This window comes from Fundulus heteroclitus, chromosome 3 (assembly GCF_011125445.2).
Source record: "Fundulus heteroclitus isolate FHET01 chromosome 3, MU-UCD_Fhet_4.1, whole genome shotgun sequence".
Lineage (NCBI taxonomy): Eukaryota > Metazoa > Chordata > Actinopteri > Cyprinodontiformes > Fundulidae > Fundulus > Fundulus heteroclitus.
Genome location: NC_046363.1, coordinates 44,925,996 through 44,945,971, shown reverse-complemented (window position 1 = coordinate 44,945,971; position 19,976 = coordinate 44,925,996). Strand labels below are relative to the sequence as shown.

Genomic DNA, 19,976 nt, shown 5'->3' with positions numbered 1-19,976 from the left:
AGTTAGTCCTCCTTCCCTCTCACAGCAGGCTGTGGAGCAGAGCAGGACCACCAGATCCAGGAACAGCCTCTACCTGGAAGCTGAGAGTCTGTTGAAAGCTGGATCTCAGTTTTAGACAATTGCCTCCATTATGTGGCAAAGAGCTCTGAGTTATTCATTATTCACTTTATGTTGCAAAATCACACAAAATAAGACAATTTGATCAGAGCAGAGAAGCCTGAGGACCAGCTGGTCCTGGGGGAGAGCTTTCAGCCTGGACCTGGTGGTCCAGCCCTGTTTCTGTTGCCTAAATAGGCTCACCCCAAAGGAGCAACAGGGAGCGACACAATGTAGACCCACAGGGATTAATGAGCAGGCTGGGTGCCTTATGAGCCGTGTGGTGAGGGAGGGCAGGGGCCTGGAGATGGTGATGCATCAAACAGCAGTTCAGCTGTGACAGAACAGGATACAGAGATAACATCTGGGAAATTAATGGCTGGTCAAGGAAACGGCAAACAGAAACACAGAGGTCCAGGAGAAATGGGAAACTGGTGTTTGACCTCGACCAGATAAACTCAGACGAGTAGTGAAGGTGAACTAGGAACATCTGATGAAGGTGGATAATAACTCAGGACCTTCAGGATAAGATGTTCTCCCATCCTAAGGAAGGCTGAGGTCCTTTTGCAACAAGCTACAAGAGGAACTCTACGTACGGCTCATTGGTGATGACAGAATACAGATTTAGATTTGTTTTAATTACCTTTGAGTCCTGAGCTGTTCTCCAGGAGCCTCTGTACCAGATCGTTCCTGTTAATGTCCCTTAAAATCTCCATGGAAACATCCAGAGACCGCAGACCAAACGTCTTCATCATCCTATTGACTGTAACTGGGACAGGTTCCAAACTCAAAGGAGAATGGTACGGGTTATAGTCAGAGGGCGATAGGATTGACTTCAGAAACTTCTTGAAGTCCTTAATCTCCTGTTTTTTCAAATCTCTCAGGACGTCTGTGAGAAGCTGTTTGAAAGCTGCCATCAGAGCCACCTGAAACATCAACATATCATTCAGAAATGTTCTGATGGTTTTTATACAGATTCATAAAACTTTATCATTCTGCCACAAAATTCAGCAGATGTTCGAAGTTAGTGTATTTCAGATGTATTTTTTCTTTATTTGGCAAATTATAAACAAACTTTCGACCCTTTTTAAGCTTCAGCATCTCATTATTACTAAAGACATCAACCTAATCGGAGTGAAATTAGAACCCTCACTTTGTGCACGACAGCAGAGCAGCGCTCATCCACTGAGAGTTTCTCTGAGGAAAACAACAAAGATATTAGTAATTAAAATCAAAAGGAGAAGGTTAAATAATATATTAACATGTTTAATCTTTATTATCTTACTTTCCTGCCTTTTGCTGCACGTTTCAATCATCTGAAGCAGATCTGGCCTTTTTATCTTTATTAAAAATTTCTTAGTTGTCTCCACAGACTTCAGGACGGTCAGCTGCACCATTTCAAACACAGCAGCCTGCAGGTCTAAAAATCTTTCTCCGATGTGAAATTGATACAGAAAACGATCCTCAATCAACAAAGTTTTCTTAAAAATCCAGTCGATGAATAAACGCTGCTCTTCTTCATTTAGAGCACCGAGGGTTTCCAACAGCAGCTCTAAAACAGACTCCATGGCTTCTACCTGGTAATAAAAAGAAAATATTTAATCACCTTCACGTTGTTTTACTCATTAAGTTGCAGGTTTTCACATTTGCTCTTGATTCATTTTTATGCTGATCTCAGGAGAGTCTACCCTGGACCTTAACCCTGAACCCTAGAACTTCCTTCTCGGGCCGCTGGGAACATCAAGCCGGCTACAAAGACCCAACACCTGGTTCCTCTCCGCTCTGGGATCTTAGGAATCAACCAGAAGGAAGAGATCTAGATCCCAGCGTGACAGTAATGATTAGTAAAAGATGAAAATCAATAAAATGCTAATAATATTTATGTCAGGGTTTGTGGAGTTTGAACCCGAATTCAGCCGCACACAGAGTTTCGTTTTAAAGAGTTTATTGAAGGTTGATGGATTGTGGAGGATGAGAACCAGAGTCTTAACTGAGCTGGGGCAGAAGGATGTAGATGGCGGGAGCTGAAGGACTGCGGGTGATGTAGACCCAGGGAGACGCTGAGAGCCAAGGAGCATACAGGGCAGGCGTGAGAGAGCTGAGGTCCAGCAGGAGCCGGAAGCTCAGCAGCAGAGCTGGTTCTTAGAACGCCGGGGTATGAGGTTAGCCGACAGCACAGAGAGTTGTTGGAGCGCTGGAGTAGCAGCAGAACCAGCAGCACAGCAGAGAGAGAACATGCAGGCGGGCGTCGACGAGGGGAACTCTGGCAGGCAGATGTAGGAAACTCTGGCTGGCAGGCATGAGAAGCACAAGGCAGGACGAGGTTTGGATGAAGACAATCCGGCGGGGAAGAGCAGACTGAGGGAGGTTTAAGTAGAGGTGTTGGCAGGTGTACTGAGTCCGGGATAATTAGGAACGGCAGGTGGAACTAATGAGGAGGTGGAGTGAGAGCTGAGCTGCTTGAGAGGTGGAAAGAGCTGGTAAGTTCATGGGGAGACAGGCAGGCTAAAACTGCACCATCACAATTTACATCATTATCTATAAAATGTTCTGTCTGGTGAAGATATAATTTTTTGTTTAAGGACCAGAGGAATAAAATAAGTATATATTTAAAAGTGTACAGCTATTCATCATAATTAAACAAACATAAAAACTCTGAGTAAAATACAGAATACAGTTTCTACTTTTATCGGTCAGGTGAGAGAGCCAGTTGTTGCTTCTATTGGGAAGGGTTACGGCGTACTTTCTAAACTATTAAATAAAGCTAATCATTCTAAAGAGAGGTGGATTATTCACCAGCAGAAATCTTATCAAACTGCTGGAAATCTTCTCTGGAAACAGCAACGTCAGCTTATACCGACTGTCAAGCAGGATAGTGGAGGAATGATGATGTGGGGTTGTTGTTCACAGCAATAAGCACCTAGCAGGGATTGAGTTGACAAAGAAATCCTCTGGATATCATGCCTGAATTTTCCCATTGTGGGACAATAAAGGTATTTCTTATCTGAATAAAACCGCTGGTCCAAACGGTGAAGCAGTTGATTCACGTCTGTCTACGTTCCAAGGTTTTGGTCAGGAGAACCGAATGAATGAGATCCAGATTTAAGAACCTTCCTCAATAGAGTGGCTGGAGCCAAATTCATCAGCTTCTCACTTTAAACAGCGTTCAATCAGGCTGAGGTCTGGACTTTGACTGGGCCACTGCAACATTTGATTCTGGTACTTTTCAGATATTCTTCTGTAGATCTGTTGCTCTGTTTAGAATAATTGTTCTGGTGATGAACTAAATTGGACGGAGATTCAGCTGTTGGACAGATGGCTTCACCTTTGACTCTAGAGAATTAGAGAAGACAAGGCTCCCATCCATTTAAGCATATCCTGCTCCTTCTCACCCATCCCTCAGAGGGACGAGTCCTCCTTTTTCCAGTTGAGAACCATCGCATTAGAGGCTGATTCTCATCCCAGCTTTGGACCGTTCCAGTGGTCATGACTTCAGAACCACATGATCCCAAGGTTTCCACACCATAAAAGCTCTTCTCCATGTTCAGGTCTTAAGATCCTGTTCCCAAGCACCCTAAATATAATGTGTGATGAGCTGTCCTGCTATAGTCCAACAGGAACTTGCTTTGGGTTTACAAGGTCCGCATAACTTTTAAAAGTACGAGAGCTAACCTTTTCATCTGCAACACCCCAAAATAAAACCTTGGCACAGGTCTTATCAACTAAACTCTCTTGAAGTCCTCATCAATTCTGTAAAAGAAAAGATCTGGTCCACAACCAAAACTAAAACCACACTGCTCCTCCACAACTAATAACTTAATGGTTGAAGTCTCATTTAGAGAGAATTCTGCTAATGTGGCTAAAAATTTAGATCTCTTGATAACTTCAGCATGCTCTAAGATCCCTTATCTCAAGGGTTTGGGTCTCCTATCACAGTCTGTATGGTCTGTAGTGTCGCCATTTTTAATTACAGTAGCCAATGGGGATAAACCTGTTAGCCTATGAGTTTTCCCTATCTGTCTTCTATATTGAACAGTTCTAGCACTTTCCATCTCCCACACAGCCCCGATTCCACTCACCGTAGATCTTCTCCACCTGCCGTCACCAATCAACCTGGACTCAATTTACCTGTCAGTCAACCTACTTAAGGACTCCTCAGTCCTCCCTTCCCTGCTGGTTCGTCACCATCCTTCCCACGTCTGCTCACGCCTTTCTTCTCCCAGCGCCCTTCGTCCCTCGTCGTCTTCCTCACCGCCTTCCTCCGCCTCAAGCCAGCTGCTCTTCCCTTCCTCATGTCTGCTTGCAGTCCTTCAGCTTCACCTGTGTCTGCCTGCCCTCGCCTCTCGCCTACCTGCCGGTGTTCCCTCACGTCTGCCTTCTCCAGCTGTCATCTCCACCTCGTTCAGTCTGGTACAGAACTCTGGTTCTCCTCAGCCATACTCCACAATCTTCAATAAAACTGTTAAAGGCAAAACTCTGTGTGTTGCTGAATTCGGACTCAATAACCAACCCTTAACACTGTAGTGCTAATTTTAGATTGTAAATAAGTGGCTTCTTGTTGAGAAACAGGACCAAAATAAATGTAACTGAACAAATTTACTACTGACTTTAGAGAAAAAAACAAGGCCAAAGTTAATAATAACGAATTTGGTAACTGTGCTAAAAAGAATTTCACACACAGACCGTAGCTATGAGCTGTTAGCAGTAGCTTATACATGGAGGACATGTTTACATTGTCACATTTGTGATTCTGTAGTAGTTATTACGCTGTTAACAACGAGAGAGTTTGTAATTCATTTAGCGCACCACTACTTTAAAGGGTGTAAAACTTACTTCCTGGGGCTTTAAACTGCTTATATGATCTTTTTGCCAGCTTAATGAATGCAGCTTTATTTTGTAATTAAAGAGTAAAATGAACACAATGTGTAATGTAGCATAATTTTCATGCTGAGCACATTTTAGACCTTTAAGCATTTGATGAAAGTTGCTGTGTTTGATGTCACAGATTACTCACTTTGTCGATCAGTCCAGGCCAAAGTTCTTCCAAAGAAAGTTTCTCTGAGGGGAAAAAGATTTGATGATAACTTGAATGTCAATATGAATGTCTGAACAATATAGTTTCTACAGAAGACTAACCACAGGGACACTAAAGCTTCCAGCTAAAACAAAGGAGGCAGCATTGGAGGTTGAAGCTGCTCCTCTACTATTGAGGCCAGTTGGTGAGAAGACATGTCAACAGAATGTTAAATAACCAATAAGCTGCTGTTTTTACTTTTTAAGGGACCTGTTTTCTTTTAAATGTAAAGTTGAGGCGATGCTTGGAGCCCATTTATTCAGAAACCCTGATGTTCAGATATGTGTGCTAATCCCACTCTGATAAAAATTAATTTAGAACTGAAGCTGGAAAATGAAGAAGGAACCACCAGAAGGTCTGCAGAACTTCATCAACCCAGTTAGTGGAGAACAGGAGCTCCTGCTTCACCCAGAACACAATATTCCTGCAGGTTTAAGCCCACGCTGGCATGGACGAGACGTTGGAAATCAGTGCTCTGAATTACTGAGGAGCGTAGTTCAGCTTACCTTCAGCTCCATCGCTCTTCTCTGGCAGATACGCCAACAGATCAGTCTGGTTCATGTCTGTTAGAACCTGACTGGTCACCTCCAAACACCGCTGACCGTATGTGGCCAACATCAGATTCACTGTTGATCTACAGTCGGCCCATTGCAGATTGCTCCATGGGATCTCTGGTAATTTCTTCTGGAAGGACGTGAACTTTAAGAAGATCTTGAACTTTTCAAGGACTACAGGATTCAAATTAGTCAGTGTTTCCAAAAGCAGCTCCTTCACAGCTGCCATCGTTGCTGCCTGAAATATAAGACGCCTGTTTAAGGAGAATTCATCCAGAATTACAGCTTATCATGTAATTGTTATGAGGACCTTTACAAATGTGTGTGTTTGTGGGGGGGGGGGGGGGTGCAACGACACATTTCGTAACTTTCTACTTCCGGTTCTCATCTGAGACTGGAGTCTTTTGATGATAATAACTTTCTCAGTAATGTATCTACATATTTACAATCTGTTAATTGTAATTACATTAATTATTCTGCACTAATTTATGCAAACCCAATGATAACTTTAAAGTTCTGAATTATTTACCATCATAGGATAATGTAAAGTTCACTGTCCTGTTTCACTAAAGCAGGAGTTTTCTCAGTTTGCTGCTCTGAAGCATCCAGGGTGTAACATGTGTTTCTGCTGCTGACGTCACTCTCTGCTCCCTGTGCTGCTCTGGCAATCACTCCCTGACTTCATGCACCTGTGACTCCTCTAACTAGTGGTGCTGCTGCACCTGTTGGCTGCTCTATATATTCCTGACTCCTCCAGTGTGAGAGGACCTTCCAGCGTTCCTTTATTGCCTTCCTGTGAGTGACTCACTAACCTGTCCACCTCCCTTACAGAGGTACAATCACCTCAAAGCAGGAGCTGTTGCTGCCCATCAACCTGGGGAGGGTTCAAAGGTCATCTACAACTCTCCGCCTCTCTGCCTGTTCGGACGCTTTTTTCTCTGCTCCCTGCTTGCTTGCATTTTCCTGCCTTTTACTTTTTATCTCCTTTTTATCTCTTAACCTAAACCACAGGAAGTTGGATTTAGTTATTTTATTTATTTTCTTTTACTTATTTTTTTATTTTGATTTTGAAAAGATGCCTTCCTTCACCACAATGGACTTTGACAAGCTTTTACAGAAGATAGCTGTTATGGAACTGAAAATCTGTTGACTCGAAGTGAATTATGATGTAAACGCCGCGCATGGAAATGAAACAACCCTGCCTGTGATTCCGAGCGGTGACCACCAGCCCAGCGACTCAGCGAACAAACAGATCCCTGAGGAAAATGAGAATCCCTGGACCACTCTGGGTGCAAGACCAAAGGATCAACGAACCCCACACCTAGACAAAGAAAACTGGCCGAGACTATAGAGAGATGTCCCAAGACAAGTGAAACAACAGCGGGCTGTTCTCAAAACAAATGATAGGAGTAAACCTGCTGGAAATGCTGGAATTCCTTTACGAAACAGATTCGCTCCGCTCCAAAATGTGACCCAGGAGGACAAAAACCAGAGGTATGTCATCGATTTTCGTTCTAAGACATCACAGAAAAGACATGCCACGGGGCCAAGGACCCTGATTTTATGCAATGGATCTGTAAGGGGGATTTTTCTTCTGTAACAAGAAAAACACAGAGGTGTTGATCTATAACGACGGGAGCTGTAGCCTGGTTTTTGATGTTTTAGATATCCTTCAGACAGACCTTCCAGGGGTCTTGAAAGAACGCCCGACCCTGGAAAAACTCATAATACAAGCTGTAGCCCTGGGTGACACCTTCGAGAGAAAATCAGAAGTATTGAAAGAGGACTACATTCGTCTGTTGAACTTAGTTGATGGCCTTAATGTCAAGGTGTTTATCAGCGGCCCTCGTGCCCCCGTTACTTGTGAAGACGAGATTTTTTCCAGAATTCTGATGCTAAACAAATGGCTGGAAAAAACATGCAAAGAAACAACTGTAACCTTCATAGACAACTTTAACATATTTTGGGAAAGAAGACATCTGTTCAACAGAGATCGTTTCTCTCTAAATAGGTCAGGTGCAAAACGGCTGATTTCAAACATCTTCTATTCTGTGAACCATGCGTCATCAGCTTTGTCCCAAAACAAGGAACATCCAGTGCCAAAACAAAAGATAAGCCCAGTGCAGCCCGAACAAGCCAAGATAAAGATGGCCAGAAAGATGACACAGAATGAGGCGTTGTCAGAGCTACAGGAGGATTCATCCCAGATCTCAGCAGGACAAAGAGAGGACCAAGAACCTCCATCGTCACGAATACCGGTCCAGACTGGACCCGCCTCCCATTCTTTTACACAAAGCCCAGAAGTTCTTTTTCTGGAATTTTCTCACAACATGAACAAAGTATTTAAGATTGGCCTACAGATGACATCCTCTCCACATAGCCATTCTGCTGTGAATAAACCAGGATTTTCCAAAGGCCTCAGAGCCTCAGATCCTCCTCCTCTACGTATCTCAGAACACTCTGGTACTGAGGAACTCAAAATTACTTCGCTGTGATACAGATTGGGCCCTGGCCACACGTTTATCAGACATGACAGTTCCCAGCATCAGCCTGGGTCTTTTGCCGGAGATTATGGAATATCTGTGATAATACGTGGCAGAAATAAGAAAAACAAAAGGATAAACAGAAACAAATACTTAAAAGTCATAAACTGTCAGATGCAACCTGTCACAGAGACACTATCAACTACTAAGTCATATAAACTAGGTTTACTAAACACATCTCTGTCAGGAAAATCCCTTTTAATTAATGACTTCATTACTGACAATAATCTTGATGTAATGTTTTTAACAGAAACATGGCTGCATGAATTTAGTGAAGCAGCTATGGAGTCGACACCTCCAAACTACAATTTCCTTTGTGAGAGCAGACAGCAAAGGAAAGGTGGAGGAGTAGCAACATTGTTTAATTATTCACTAAAGTGTAAAAAGGTGTTTTTGGGAAAATTTGACTCTTTTGAACATTTGGCTCTCCAGGTAAAGGGCCCGGTACAAACTATGTTTCTGAATGTTTACAGGCCTCCTAAGTCCACATCAAACTTTTTTAAGGATTTTAGTGACCTCCTGTCTGTGATATGTGTTGACTATGACTTTAATTATTGTGGGAGACTTCAACTTTCACGTTGACAACCCTGAAGACAGAAGTGCAAAAGAACTGTGTGACAGTAGAAACTTTAATTTAACTCAACATGTTAAACAGCCAACACACAAACAGGGACACATATTAGACTTAATCATCACTAAGGGTCTAAAGATTTCTAAAGTCAATGTAACTGATGTTAACCTATCTGATCACTTTTCTGTTACCTTTGAAAGCATAATTACCAGTGACTCATTTAGCCAAAGGGACATCGTAAGAAAACGCACCTTTAAGGACAATGCCACTCTGATACTTCAACCTTGGGCTGCAACTCAGTAGATGAGCTAGTAGATAACTTTCAGTCTAAAGTCTCAGACATCATTGACTGCATTGCTCCAGTTAAAGTGAAAGTTGTTTCCGGGAAGAAAAAATCTCCTTGGAGAAATGCTCCAGCAGTTAGAGGTGAAAAAAGGGAGTGTCAAAAAGCTGAACGCAGGTGGAGAAAGAACAGACTCCAGGTTCACTATGAAATCTATAAAGAGAGACTTAACAGATATAACTTACAACTGAAAAATGCAAGAGAATCTTTCTTCTCAGAGATCATCAAGAAAAACATTAATAATGCTCGTGTCTTATTTGCCACAGTCGACAGGTTAACAAATCCTCCTGTGTCCGTGGCTTCAGAACTCCACTCCACCAGGGCCTGCAATGAATTTGCTAACTTCTTTACTGAGAAAATCCTAAAAGTTAGAGGATCACTTTGCACTACCATATCAACACCAGAACCAATGCCGTATTCAGCTGGAACTACTTCTGACAAAATGTCCCAATTCAGCCAAATAAACTCCAAAAGCTTAGAGAAGATCATTCAGCAGCTAAGTTCCTCCTCCTGCTGTCTTGATGTTCTACCCACAGGTTTCCTTAAGAAAGTTTTACCTGGCATAGCGTCTGATTTGACTCAGATAATAAACACGTCCCTCCTGTCAGGTGTTTTCCTCCAGTCCCTAAAAACAGCAATTATCAATCCACTGCTGAAAAAGAACAACTTAGACAAACTTCTACTCCAGAACTACAGGCCCATCTCAAACCTCCCCTTTATCAGTAAGATTATTGAAAAAGCTGTATTTCAACAATTAAACACCTTCTTAACTACGACCAGCCGCTTTGCCGTTTTCCAGTCTGGTGTCCGTGCTCACCACAGTACAGAGACCACCCTTATCAAGGTGTTTAATGACATCCATATAAATACAGACTGTGGAAGAACCACCATGTTGGTTCTATCAGATCTCAGTGCAGCATTTGATACTGTCGATCACTCCATCCTGTTAGAACGCCTGGAGAACTGGGTCGGCCTCTCTGGTATAGCTCTCTACTGGTTTAAATCCTACTTAAAGGACAGGGACTTTTTTGTATCAGTAGGTAACTTGTATCAGTAAGTAACTTTACATCAAAGATGACAAAAATCACATGTGGGGTTCCCCAAGGGTCCATCCTGGGTCCCCTCCTTTTCAATATGTACATGCTCCTCTAGCTCAGATAATAAAAAACAACAACATCAGCTACCATAACTATGCAGACGTCACACAGCTTTACATCACCATGTCACCAGGTGACTATGAACCAGTTCAGGCACTGAGTAAATGCCTAGAAGAAATCAATACGTGGATGTGCCAAAATTTTCTTCAATTGAAAAAAAACAAAACTAAAGTAATAATCTTTGGACCAATAGAGGAGAGATCAAAAGTTAGCACACAGCTTCAGCTGCTTCAACTAGGAACCACTGATCAGGCCTGAAACCTGGGAGTAGTGATGGACTCACACCTGAACCTCCAAAAGCATCTAAAGACAGTTACAAGTTCGGCTTTCTATCACCTGAAGAACATTTCTAGGATTAAAGGACTAATGTCTCAGCAGGATCTGGAAAAACTAATCAATGCGTTTATATTTAGTAGAATTGATCACTACAACGGTGTTTTTACAGGTCTGCCTAAAAAGTGGATCAGACAGCTGCAGCTGATCCAGAACACTGCTGCCCGCGTCCTCACTAAGACTAAAAAAAGTAGAGAACATGGACCCGGTTCTGAAGTCCTTCCATGGCTCCCTGTATCTCAGAGAATAGACTTTAAAATCCTTCTGTTAGTCTATAAATCCCTGAATTAGCACCTAAATCCATCACAGACTTGTTATCAGGGCATCAACCCTCCAGACCACTCAGGTCTTCTGGCTCCAGCCTGCTCTGCAGAACCAGAACCAGAACCAGACATGGAGAAGCAGCATTTAGTTCCTATGCTCCACTGATCTGGAACAAACTTCCAGAAAACTGTAAAAGTGCGGAAAGCCTGAGTTTTTAAACACATTTGTTTAAAATTGCCTTTGAATGTTCCAGTTAAACTGTTTTACTGTTCTTAATGTTCTTTTTTTGTTTCTACATTCTATTCCTACTTGCTTTTATTCCTATATTTTAATCATGTAAAGCACTTTGCATTGTCTCTGTACTGAATTGTGCTATATAAATAAATCTGCCTTGCTTTGCCTTGCCTACAAACCATTTTAGGCCGTCATCCTGCAGAGAGAAACATTATTCCCAGGATGAGAACGTCTCAACAGCTTCCACCCTTCCAGGATGGACATCCAGCAGATTTAGCCCAAGATCAGAGTGGGAAGCTCAGAGAAATGATTATTAACCAGGAGCTCCACCTTAGACTCTACAGTACTCAGGTAGCAGGTTAAAGGTCAAAGGTCATGACCCTGAACCAGTCTGGCTGCTTGGAAGGGTTGAAGGAGAAAGTCTCTTCTCTCCTGAACCAAGATGGCAGCAGGACTGAGGTCAGCAGAGATGCACCTGGAAGAAGGACCAGACTTCTGGGACAATGGAGGAGACCAGAGTTCTGGAGATGTTTGTCTAAAATGCTCATCAGCACCATGTTGAAAGAAAACACAGAAAGCAGAAATCCTGATACTGCCAAGCATGGTGGTGGTTGGGGGGGGGGGGTGATGATCCTGGCTTGTTTTTCTGACATGGTCACCCTGCAGTCATCAGGTCGTTCATCAGCTGAGTTGTGGAGAGACTCATTTCTTCAAACCTAAACGACCTGAAGCAACGCTGGAAAGAAATGTGGGTCCTCCTCCAGTGATGTCAGAGACTGATCCCCGCATAGAGTTAATGCTGCTACAGAGTTCTACAAATGGCTGGAACATAGAGGGGGTGCTTACATTTCCATAACTCAACAAAGTAAGTCCAGATCATGTTAAGTTTTACTCAGAAGTTTCACAGTCCTAAGTCTGACCCATGAAACGTAGAATAGAAACAAGCAGCATTCTGAAGTCAAGGAGACTCAGAGACTTTACTCACTTTGTGGAGCAGCGCCGGCAGATGATCATCAGGGTTTTCTGAGTGGAAGATAATTAAAGCAGCTTAAAGAACCACAATATAAAGAGATCCACATTAAAATATGCATCAACCTGAGCTAGAAAACAGAACCTGTGAGACCTTTAATTGCTACTGTCTTATTTTATTTCCAGTTGATTAATTTAATCAATTGGTTTTGATCCAGATTGATTATTTCATCTAAAAAGGCTAGAATCTGTTTTAACATGTTGTAGTTCTGTATCTGTCTTTAGATCAGGGCATTCTTAAATATCTGACCTTGTCTCAATGACATTTACCTGAATAAATAAGGTGAAATTTGGGGGGAAAAACTCACTAAAAGGAGATTTCATGATGAATAGGTTTTGTTCTTATTCTCTTACTTTTGTTTCTTGACCTGTGATCCCAAAGCCTTTGGACCAGATGTGTTTCGTTAATGTCTGTTAAAATCCTTTCAGTAACGTCCACAGCCTGTTTTCCCTCACGCTGCAACAATGAGACTGCTAAGATCTCCAGCTCAGTCTTAACAGCAGACGGTGGGAAGGGTTCTCCTTTTAGAGCTGTGATACCGGCAGGACTTAAGGAACGTTCTCGGTCCAGGTACTGCTTCCAGAATTGACTTAAACTGTCTTCGCTCAGAGCGGACAGCGTCTCCAGCAGCAGCTCCAACACAGACTCCATCTCTCCCACCTGGTCAATTCACAGAAGAGTTAATTAAACAGAAGCAAATCTTTTAGAAATATAAATCAGGCATCAAACTATCAACTGTAGAACATAAATACTGTGTAACATATCAAATGAGTCAACCTTAAATATCTGTGCATGTGTGAATTTGTGTATTTAACAAAACGTCTATTTTAGTTTTCTGAACAGAAGTATTTTTGTTTTTCCAGTGTTATAATAAACTATATAGCAAAAAGTATTCACTCCCTCATCCAAATCATGGAAATCAGTTGTTCCATCACTTCCATGGGTCTAGGTGACTATAATTAAGCTGCTAGGCCTGCAGACTGTTTCTACAGACATCTGTGAAAGAGCGAGTCGCTCTCAGGAGCTCAGAGAACTCCAGCCTGGTTCTGTGAGAAGATGAAACCTAAACAAGGAAGTCCAGTCAGGAAATGTCCTCGCTCCTAAATATTCTTCAGTCAGTGGTCAGTGGTTTTAGAATGAAGTGGAGCTATTGGCAATGACAGCAACGCAGCTATGAAGCAGTAGACCATTTAAACTGAAGGAGAGGGGCAGTGGATGCTGAGGCGTATGGTGCACAGAGGTCACCACCTTTCTGCAGAGAGCTTCATAGAATGGGTTCCTGTCGTAATCACTAGTGTGCAAATAAACAGAAGCCACTGCTGTGGGCTTTTATACTTATAATTTTAATACTAAAAACAGTGTAAACCCAGTGAAAACAAAACAGGTTAATTTCTGTTTATATTCATTTTGATTAATGCATGTATTTCATTTTGAAAAACATTTATTTTGAATAGAGGAAATGTTGATCTGCTTTTACTTTTACTTCCTGTCTTTTGGTCCACCCATGCATGTGTGCACCAGGCTCTCCTTTTCTCTAAAGATTATTACATGTATTAGTTCCCTTCTCACATCTTAATCATGGTTATTTACTCTGATATAAGGCAAGTTTATTTGTAGCACATTTCAGTAACAAGACAATTCAAAGTGCTGAACATGAACAGAATGTTAGAAAAGAAAACATTACAGAGGAAAGCACATAGCAGTGGAATAGTAGCAGTAGGTCAAGACAAAAGACAAGCTGGACTACAAACTAAAATATTAACATTTAAAAGCAACTCTAAACAGGTTTTTAACTTTGATCTAAATATAAATATGCTTAGAGCCTTTTTGAAGGGGTTTTTGAGTTTTGTCACATTTTCAAACTTTGTCAATCCTTATAAGCTTCTGACTTTTGTATCTGCTTATATTTCTGTTTAATCCTGGATTTATGATTACTGATACATTTTTATTTACACAAAAACCTCGTCTCTTGGAGTTTGCCTTTTGGTAAGTGTCCCTCCATCCTTTAACACATTTTTGTTTCCAGACCGGTTTTAAAGATTATGAGATTACAGATGCTGGAGCTGCAGAAAGCAGTTACTGGGAAACAACAGATAATGCTGAAGATGTCACATGTGGCACACTTAAACAAATGGACGGGTACCTCGGGGAAGAATGGACACATGGATAAAGTGGAGTAGAAGTTATTTCACAGTCTAACAGTGACACGTCTCCCAAAGACAACATGAGTGAAGTTGGCCCCCATAACTTCTTCCAATCTAACAAAATTGGTGTCAATAAATTCTGCTACATTTGTGCTGGTCTGTGCAGCAAAAAAGGGCTGAGCAGATCATCTGCACTGCAGTCAGTTAAACTAAAGCTGTGAATGACACGTTTTGCGCGGAACGAGTCGTAGAGCGGGGGGGGGGGGTATCCATGTGTTTTTTCCCTGCCATTCACGCACGCGCGAAAGCAACAACAAAAAAACGCGTGTTAACGTCACATAAACATGCAAGCACGAGTTAGTTTTTTTTTTTTTTATGTTGGCGAGGCGGTATCGTGAGATAGCGCTGCGTGAAACCCTGTATATATATATATATATATATATATATATATATATATATATATATATATATATATGTGTGTGTGTGTGTGTGTGTGTGTGTGTGTGTGTGTGTGTTTATGACATTCTGAAGGGATGCAGGATGCAGCACAGAGACCAAAGCTAAGCCTGAAGGAGCAGCAGAGGTCCATAGCAGAGACTGGTGGATTTGTCTATAGATCCACAATAAGCCGTAGGCTCCACAGAGCTGAGCTTCATGGAGGCGAGGCCAGAAAAAGTGATTATTGAGTGTTAAGAAGAAGAAGACACACTTTAAGTTTTTCAAAAGGAAAATGCGGTATGGCCCAAACCAGTGTTGTAGTACTCGAGTCCGAGACTCGAACTCGAGTCCGAGTCATTAGCTAAATTTAGAGACTCGTGACTTGACTTGGACTTGAGCACTGATGACTCAAACTTGGACTCGGACTTCTACATTCAGATCATTCTGACTCTGAAATTGAGAAAAAGACTCGACTTTTTTTATATCATTAGGCTATAATTTTAATATGTCATTAGAATATTATTTGGTGTATGATTTTAATATCTAAATTATTAGTGCAATGTGGTGTAGTGTGGATTTTTTTTAAGTTTAAAAACATGTAGGCTATGCTTACTTTAGTGCGGAACTTGGACTCGACTTGATTAATAAGGACTCGACTCGGATCAGTAGTGACTTGACTCGGACTCGACTCAGATTTTTTTTTAATGACTTGGACTTGACTCGCACTTGAACACTGGAGACTCGAACCTGGACTCGGACTCGAGGCATAGTGACTTGACTACAACACTGGCCCAAACCCAACACATCACTCCATGAAAAACATCCCACAGTGAACCACGGTGGTAGCAGCAACGGACTGAGAGGAAAACATCAGTTTATCTAATAGTTTGTACTCAATATTTCTTTGTGGGATTGTTTTTTATCTTTCTTTTACAACTGAAAGGTGTCATCATTGGCTAAATGGGCATCACTTACTTTCTGCACTAAAGGTGAGTTCTCTGAAAAATAAATGAGATAAAAACATTTTAGATACTTTGAAAATGTCTGAATCGCCAGATAAATGGGTGATTTTCCCACATTTCTTTCATGCTGTCTCACCTCTGACTCCTGCTAATCTCTCCACCAGATCAAGATGCCCCATTCTCAGTAAAATCTTCTTGGTTTCCTCTACATACGCTCTCCTGTGCATCTTAATCATCAGCTCCACCACCAACAATTAAACACCTTCTTAACTATGACCAGCCGCTTTGACATTTTCCAGTCTGGCTTCCTCACCACAGTACAGAGACCGCCCTGATCAAGGTGTTTAATGACATCCATATAAATACAGACTGTGGAAGAACCACCGTGCTGGTTCTATTGGACCTCAGTGCAGCATTTGATACTGTTGATCACTCCATTCTGTTAGAACGCCTGGAAAACTGGGTCGGCCTCTCTGCTACAGCTCTCCACTGGTTTAAATACTACTTAAAGGACTTTTTTGTGTCAGTAGGTAACTTTACGTCAGAGATGACAAAAATCACATGTGGGGTTTCCCAAGGGTCCATCCTGGGTTCCTCCTTTTCAATATCTACATGCTCCCTCTAGCCCAGATAATAAGAAATAACAACATAACTATGCAGACGACACACAGCTCTACATCACCATGTCACCAGGTGACTATGAACTAATTCAGGAACTAAGTAAATGCCTAGAAGAAATCAATGCATGGATGTGCCAAAATTTTCTCCAATTGAATAAAAACAAAACTGAAGTAATAATATTTGGACCAATAGAGGAAAGATCAAAAGTTAGCACACAGCTTCAGTCACTTCAGCTAAAAACCACCAATCAGGCCCGAAATTTGGGAGTAGTGATGGACTCAGACCTGAACCTTCAAAAGCATCTAAAGACAGTTACAAGGTCGGCTTTCTATCACCTGAAGAACATTTCTAGGATTAAAGGACTGATGTCTCAGCAGGATCTGGAAAAACTAATCCATGCGTTTATTTTTAGTCGAATTGATTACTGCAACGGTGTTTTTACAGGTCTGCCTAAAAAGTGGATCAGAACGCTGCAGCTGATCCAGAACCTGCTGCCCGCGTCCTCACTAAGACTAAGAAAGTAGAGAACATGGACCCGGTTCTGAAGTCCTCACTAAGACTAAGAAAGTAGAGAACATGGACCCGGTTCTGAAGTCCTCACTAAGACTAAGAACGTAGAGAACATGGACCCGGTTCTGAAGTCCTTCCACTAAGACTAAGAACGTAGAGAACATGGACCCGGTTCTGAAGTCCTTCCATGGCTCCCTGGATCTCAGAGAATAGACTTTAAAATCCTTCTGTTAGTCTATAAATCCCTGAATTAGCTCCTAAATCCATCACAGACTTGTTATCAGGGCATCAACCCTCCAGACCACTCAGGTCTTCTGGCTCCAGCCTGCTCTGCAGAACCAGAACCAGAACCAGAACCAGACATGGAGAAGCAGCATTTAGTTCCTATGCTCCACTTATCTGGAACAAACTTCCAGAAAACTAAAACTAAAAATGCTGAAAGCCTAAGTTCCTTTAAATCAAGACTAAAAACTAATTTGTTTAGGACTGCCTTCGACTGCACTAGTTAAACAATTGAATGCAAATTTATTATTATTTTTTATTTTTTTATTTTTTTTATATATATAAATATAATCCAACTGCTTTTTCCTACTTACTTTTTTCTGCTTTATTTCCTGTATTTTAACCATGTAAAGCACTTTGCATTGTCTGTGTACTGAATTGTGCTATATAAATAAATTCGCCTTGCCTTACCACATCCTCTGTATTTGCTGCTTCCAGCTCGCTCCTTGAGATGGGAAGGAAAGATGGTTCTGCTGGAATGAACGGCTTGAAGTAACTGAAGTATCCTGAACCACGCTGATCCAGTCTTCCAACAATAGGCTTTTTGGTCGTCATAATTTCTGCCTGGAAAAGTAAAATAAAAGATGGTGTACTTACTCAGGACAGGAAGCTGCAAAATCACCTGCCTCAGGTGTAAGACCAAAGTTTGTTAGGATTTTCTCTCATTAACAAAATGTCTTTGTAGAACGATGGACTTCACATAATCCTGCAGGCTCCAGAGCACACGAGTGTTTTACTTTGTCACATGGAGCCAGACTGGCTCTGGTAGCTCTTTTCGTCTAAAAAGCTGCATTTTGCATTTATTCTGGTTATCTTTATCTTAAATGTTACTGGTACCACAAAATAGAAAAGAATCCTTCCCCTTTAGATGTTCAACCTTCATTAGGTGCCTTCAAGCTTATCTTCAGTCCTTCAGGCTGCTCAAAGTGATCAGACCTGCTGCGGGGGGGCTTTGCTGTTTCTGTGCTCCACTCTGAACATGAACATATGGAGCTCAGAAAGAAGATTATCTGTGTTACAGTTAAAGTGTTCATGTTTCAGTGACCACAGCTGGAAACATGATTAAAAATACAGCGTTCATTATAGACAGTCTCCCAGGACATGGACCTGAGGGTCTCATGGTAAAAGACCTGGAAGGGCTTCACTAGGTAGAAAAGACTGACTGAAAAAACCTAAAAGCTCCAGAGATTCTGGCAGAACATTCCTTGGACTGACACAAAACTGGAGCTTTATGGGCCATTTATTCACAGAAACTGTTGAATCAGGAGCAACTTTTGTTCAGGGACTTCTTTGCTCCATCAGAGGAAACATGGAATTTTTAATGGGTTGGTAGAGAACACCAAGGCATCATGTCCTGAAACATGCTGGCTGGTTTCAGAAAGCTCAGCCTCATTGACCAGGTATGGGTTCTCCAGCAGGATAATGACCCAAAACATTCAGCTAAAAGCTCTTAGCTTTATTCCAACAAACAAAATAGGGAACATTTGAGTATTTATAAAAGGTCCCTCAGTCAGATCTTAATACTACTGAACATTTCTAAAAGGTTCTGGAGGAATGACCCAAACATCCTGTTGGGATCAACATTAAAATCAAATGACCAGCACGTCCACGGACTGAAACCCTTACAGGTTCTAAATGTTAGTATAAAATATTTAAGCGCAAATAACTAGAAACAGATGAAGGTAAACTCTCAGAGTTTAAGGCGACGTTTTACCTTCGATTCGCTGGTTTTCACCGAGGATTCTCCAACATTACTGCCTTGAACTCCTCCAGATGCTTCAGGAGGATCCATCTTCTGGTGTTACAAGTTCACCTCTACTGAGACTAAAACGTTTTACTAAACTGTTACGGAGAAGCAAAGGAAGTCGCTGTTTGTCAAAGAACCAGGAAATGACCATGTATGGTGTGCATGCAGGGTTTGCAGATCTGACTGACAGTTTCCAGCCCAACCACAACGTGAAACTTGCTCACCTAAAAAAAACAAAATCAAATCTCAACCTGCCTTGAAGTTGTGTTAAAAATGTAGAACTATTACACATAATAAAGAACACCATTAGCACACAGCTGCACTAAAGCAAAGAAAAAGCATTGCTCATACAGTCTCCCCACAAAAAGTGCAATCAGGCAACCAAATAACCTCCAAAGATCCCTTTCCCAATCATGTCATCTTAGCAAAAATAAAAGTTATCAGCAGCCTACCAACACGAGTTGTAAATGTAATGTAATATAAAATGTATTGTCAAAAAGGAAAGTTTTAAGCCTAGTCTTAAAATAAACAGACAGACAACCCAGCCTTTATTTTGTTAAGCTCTGACTTGATGTGGAGAGGCAGCATCATGCTGAAGGAGGAAATACAGAAACTATTCAGAATGCTAAAAAAGTGGATTAGCCCGCTCCCAAAGGATGAGTCAAAACACGTTGCAAGTATTGGAACACAGACATTCGAGCTCCACTTCATCATAAAACAGTGGAGGAAACGAGCATAAACCTCTTTAACAACAATTCAATTATTAGCATGTAGAAAAGATAAACTTCACCATCCCCATTGAGGGAAATTAATTAGTTTCAGCGGCCAGACGGGTTCAATGCGGCTCTAGTAACGTAATTTTATTAAGGATAAACAAATAATAGGAGAAATATTGAATGAACATGAATAAAAGTGGAGAAATTCATAAAGACTTTATATAAAAAAAGGAGAGAAAGTATTTTCTGTTTTTCATGATAATGTCAGTAGCTTAAATGCTCGTCTAGAAGTTCGCTTGTGTGATGCCATCTCTTCGCTTTTGATGCTTCTCTTTTGGCTGGTGCGTAAAAGCACCA

At 41.5% G+C, this 19,976-nt stretch overlaps 1 protein-coding gene across 1 annotated transcript in view; it reads right to left on the bottom strand.

Annotated features, from left to right (window-relative positions):
• Positions 1 to 18,980, bottom strand: part of LOC105924485 — a 252,954-nt gene extending 233,974 nt beyond the window's left edge. The window contains exons 1-8 of the mRNA XM_036135517.1: positions 18,871 to 18,980; positions 12,553 to 12,859; positions 12,155 to 12,192; positions 5,677 to 5,962; positions 5,111 to 5,154; positions 1,382 to 1,673; positions 1,250 to 1,293; positions 740 to 1,022 (exon numbers count right to left, since the gene is read on the bottom strand). Coding sequence (XP_035991410.1) covers positions 740 to 1,022; positions 1,250 to 1,293; positions 1,382 to 1,673; positions 5,111 to 5,154; positions 5,677 to 5,962; positions 12,155 to 12,192; positions 12,553 to 12,859; positions 18,871 to 18,948 — 1,372 coding nt within the window. The 5' untranslated portion in view covers positions 18,949 to 18,980. The remainder of the gene's footprint in view (positions 1 to 739; positions 1,023 to 1,249; positions 1,294 to 1,381; positions 1,674 to 5,110; positions 5,155 to 5,676; positions 5,963 to 12,154; positions 12,193 to 12,552; positions 12,860 to 18,870) is intronic.
• Positions 18,981 to 19,976: the final 996 nt, after the last annotated feature.